Genomic DNA, 4399 nt, shown 5'->3' with positions numbered 1-4399 from the left:
GTCAGAAGGGTCCTTAGACCACAAGATGAAGGGACATTAGAACACAGAATGTCAGGGCTAGGAGGCAGCTTAGAATACTGAATATCAGAGGTGGTGGGAAGGAGCTTGGAACACAGAATTTAAGAATTAAGGATCACAGATCCAGAGCTGGAAAGGATCTCAAAGGCCATCTGATTCAGCCCCTTTAACTTGTCTTTAAGAAACTGAGATCCAGAGAAAGTAAGTTGCCTAAGGTTACACAATGAAAGAGGCAAGATTTGCACCCGGGTCCAGTGCTTTTTCTACTGTACCACACAGTTGGGAGGAATCTTGCTGTCATTCTTCATGACCCATTTGGGGTTTTCTTGCCAAAGATACTGAAGTGGTTTGCCATTTCCTTCTCTAGCTCATTTTACAGATGAGGAAACTGAGGCCAGCAGGGTGAAGTGACTCTCCCAGGGTCACACAGCTACTAAGTGTCTGAGTCTGAATTTGAATTCAGGGAAAGGAGTCTTCCTGACTTCAGGGCAGGAGCTCTATCTATGCGCCACCAAGCTGCTGACTGAACGTGCCAACCTAGGGCACCAAACATCAGACCTCAGAAATCATCTTATCCAACTCCTCTTTTTATGGAGGAGAAATTGAGACCCAAAGAGAAGTAATTATGCTAAGGTTAATCACAGGGTGAGTTACAGCACCAGGATTAGAATCCTGTCTCTGACTTACAGGCCAGAGCTCTCTCACAGCCTTGTGATCCTCCCTATACAAACACAGATGTATGGGGAGGGAGCAGGGAGGTGATAACAGAGGGTGGATGGTGGGTGGTCATGCTAGAGGGCATTGGGGCCCAGGTTCACGGCTCACCTCAAACATCTTTTTGATATCCGTGTACTTGGTCTTCAGTAGTTCTCCCCAGGATGTCAGGTTGCAGTAAGTGAGGACACCCCCAGGCTTCAGCAGGCGGAAAGCGTGAGCCTGGCAGGGTGGAAGGGCAAAGGTCTTAATGAGCTCCCATCCCCAGCCCCCTCTTCACCTATCTCACCAATGCTCTAGGTCACAAAGGATAAAAGGACATGGATGCCTCAGGTACAAACCCCCATCCCTGCTGCTGGAGACTTCCCTGAACTGCAGCCTGCTGATGGCATTAGGGAGAGTTATGTTCATAGGTGAAGGCCGATGCCACCGCCTTACCTTGATGAAGTTGAACTGGTGGGTATGCCAAGTCTCCTCAGAGAGGGGATAGGTGTCATACAGAATTCCTGTTTCAGAGAAACAATTCTTTTAACTTTGTTTATTCTTTAAAAGTGTCATATGGGACTGCCTTTGGTTTTCACACTTCTGAGTATATGTGACAGCCCCTCACCTCTTACCCAGGACTTAACTGTTTCTTGCAACAAAGAAAAAACAATTTTGTAAAAACAAATAATATAGTGACCACATCTGACAATTTTGTATGTTGTATCTACTACTTTGCCAAAGTTCTTAATTTTCTTGTTTATTTTCTTTGCTGATTCTCCAGGGTTTTCTGAGTAAACCACCTCGTTACCCATAAAATGAAATACTTTTGTCTCTGCTTTACTCATTCTTGTGCTTTTAATTTCTTTTTCTTATTACTATCTCAAGCATTTGTAGAACTGTAGCAAATAACAGTGGGGGAAAAGGGACGTCCTTGCTTTGCTCCTATATATTTCTTGAGAAAGCTTGTTGGGTTTCCTTGTTAAAAATACTGCTAACCCTGGGTTTTATACATAAATACACATGTGCATGTATCTGTATGTACACATGCATGTGTATGTGTATACATACATACATATATTTCTCATCATATTTTTTAAAAGATCCTTCTATGCCTACGGTTTGTAGAACTTTTTTTGTTATTTTAGGATAAATGACTATTGCCTTTTGTCAAGGGCTTTTTCTCTATCTATTCTCGCCTGATAATCTTCCACCTCTGTGACAAGAGGAAAGGAATACTTTTCATTATGTGTCCATTTGGACCAAAAGTGCTCGTTACAATTACTTAAAATACTTAGCCTGTTAACTTCAGGCAAACAGGCCTGATTTACTATCTTTGGTCCTTTACAAAAAAACAAAAACCTACAAGCATTTTTAAATCTGTCCCTGAACTTATAAATAAATGAAGTTCCAGGACCTTAGGAGATCCAGGCAGTGATAAGGCCTTTGTTCCTTAATGTGGCTCCCATCTAATGGGTAACTATGTTGACTTGTGGAGATACAGAGTGGGTAGGAGGGAGCCTGGTGTAAACAGGGCCAAGGTCATAAGCTCCCAATAGCAACAAGGCTGGGGAGGGAGGCAGCATTAATACATTAACTCTTTCCCAAGGGCCTTAGAGCAGGAGTTTTTCCTAGAGTCATTGCCTTAACCCAAAGGGATAATACCATAATGGCAGAATTTCAAGCAATGGCAACAGTTGTGCAGTGAGACTAATCATTTCATTGGTGAAAGGAATCCCCAGACCTACCCACAGACTGCTGTCCTATCACCCCTCCTGAAGGGCTAATTGTCCAACTGTCCTACCGAATAGTGTTGGAGCTGGAGTCAGGAAGACCCGAGTTCAAATCTGACCTCAGACACTTACTAGTTTTGTGACCCTTGTGCAAGTCACTTAACCCAGGTCTGCCTCAGTTTACTCATCTATAAAATGGGGATAATAGCAGCTACCTCCCAAGGTTGTTGTGAGGCTACAATGAGATCATTTGGAAAGTGCTCTGAAAACCTTCAGGCGATACATAAATAATAATTATTGTTGTTGTAGTTGTTACTTTTATTCCCTCTAGGGCCTCTTTGTGCTTTCTCACCATCGAAATGTCCATCAGGCAGGTTGGGCACCACCTCTTCCCATAAGCCTTTTAAGGGGACGACCTTAGGAACAGGAGAGAGAAGAGATCAAATCCAGCCTCAAACACTTACTTAATCTCTGTCTGCCTCAGTTTCCCCCAACTACAAAATGGGGATATTGACACCCACTACCTCCCAGGGTTGTTGTGAGAATCAAATGAGATAGTATTTGTAAAGCACTTAGCACAGTGCCTGGCACATAGCAGGTGCTTAATAAACACTTATTTCCTTTCCATTCCTCCTCTCCTTCCACAGCCCCCTAGAGGCCGTCCCAAGGGCTAGTGGGCCATTGCAGGTATGCTGTGAGTGAGCCCACGCGGGACAAGATGTCCCTCCCAGCAGAGCCCCAACAGCTACCTTGTGGGGCTGATGCTGGGCCCACTCCTGCAGCCGCCGGAAGACACCGTCATTGCATTCAACGATCCAGTGCTCCTCGATGTCGGCTTCCTGCACCTTGCTGGCCGCAATGGCCATCCCAAAGCCGACCTCCAGGACCCTTCCCCCTGGGATAAGAGCCAGAGGGAAAAGTGACCCAGGGTCCACCAAGCCACCAGGCATCTCCCGCAGGAGAGGAGTTTAAAGTCCACCCCCCTCGATCCCCTCAATCTTGTGGGAACCGAGGGTGGATTTCAATAAAAATTTTGCATGCTCACCAGGTACAGCTTGTTCCTGTCCCCTCTGCTTGCCCCACACCCCACAGGAGAGAGGCAGCAATAGCAAGCAGAAAGGGGGAGAGGAGCAGTTCCAATTTTCAGTTGGGTTCTAGGTTTTGTTTTGTTTTGATTTTGGTGAGGCAATTGGGGTTAAGTGACGTGCCTAGGATCACACAGCCAGTAAGTGTCAAGTGTCTGAGGCCAAATTTGAACTCAGGTCCTACTGACTCCCAGGTTGGTGCTCTATTCACTTCAACACCTAGCTGTCCCGGGGTTCTAGTTTTGAGTTCATTCTCTGCCAATGACTGACTCCCTCTGTGACTGACCCTGGACAAGTCTCCTGATGTCAGTGGGCCTCAGTCTCCTGAAAAACAAAGGCTTGGACTAGATAACCTCTGAAATTCTGTCTTGGACATTCCCAGAGCCTAGAAAGTCTTAGCCCCTCCTCTCTCTGCCCTAGGGCCCAGCCAGCTTGATCGTGAGGGAGCAGAAAACCCACCCAATTCAGGGGGACCGACTGCCCCTAGACCTCTCTTTTCATCCCATCCCCCAAGTCCCATCTATCCCAGGCATTCTCCCCACCCCACCCCACCCCACCTCTAATTCTTACTCTGGGAACAGGAAACAAATCAAGTGCTTCTGGAAAAAGGCAGGACGGGTCTGTGGCTCCAGTCACCACGCCTGTGACTGCCCAGACCCAGATTAACTTCTCTGTCATCACTCCCTTGGGTCATCTCCTCCTATTAGGACATAAACTCCACGAGGGCAGGGACCCTCTCACTTTTATATTAGTATCCCTGCCCACCTCCCTGCACCTAGCATGGTACCAGGCACATAGTAGGTGCTTTAGAATGCCCTTTTATCCATTCATTCACCCTCTGCCTAAGTAAATCCAATCTATCCCTCA

General features: G+C 46.4%; 1 protein-coding gene across 1 annotated transcript in view; it reads right to left on the bottom strand.

Moving 5' to 3' along the window:
* GAMT (guanidinoacetate N-methyltransferase) overlaps window positions 1-4399 on the bottom strand; it is a 16654-nt gene that overhangs the window by 3041 nt on the left and 9214 nt on the right. The window contains exons 2-5 of the mRNA XM_027853180.1: window positions 3197-3342; window positions 2800-2863; window positions 1171-1238; window positions 844-954 (exon numbers count right to left, since the gene is read on the bottom strand). Of these exons, the coding sequence (XP_027708981.1) occupies window positions 844-954; window positions 1171-1238; window positions 2800-2863; window positions 3197-3342 (389 nt within the window). The remainder of the gene's footprint in view (window positions 1-843; window positions 955-1170; window positions 1239-2799; window positions 2864-3196; window positions 3343-4399) is intronic.

This window comes from Vombatus ursinus, unplaced genomic scaffold (assembly GCF_900497805.2).
Source record: "Vombatus ursinus unplaced genomic scaffold, bare-nosed wombat genome assembly UNPS02009918.1, whole genome shotgun sequence".
Taxonomy (NCBI): domain Eukaryota; kingdom Metazoa; phylum Chordata; class Mammalia; order Diprotodontia; family Vombatidae; genus Vombatus; species Vombatus ursinus.
Note: the sequence above shows the minus strand (reverse complement) of the source record. Positions and strands in the feature narration are given on the sequence as shown.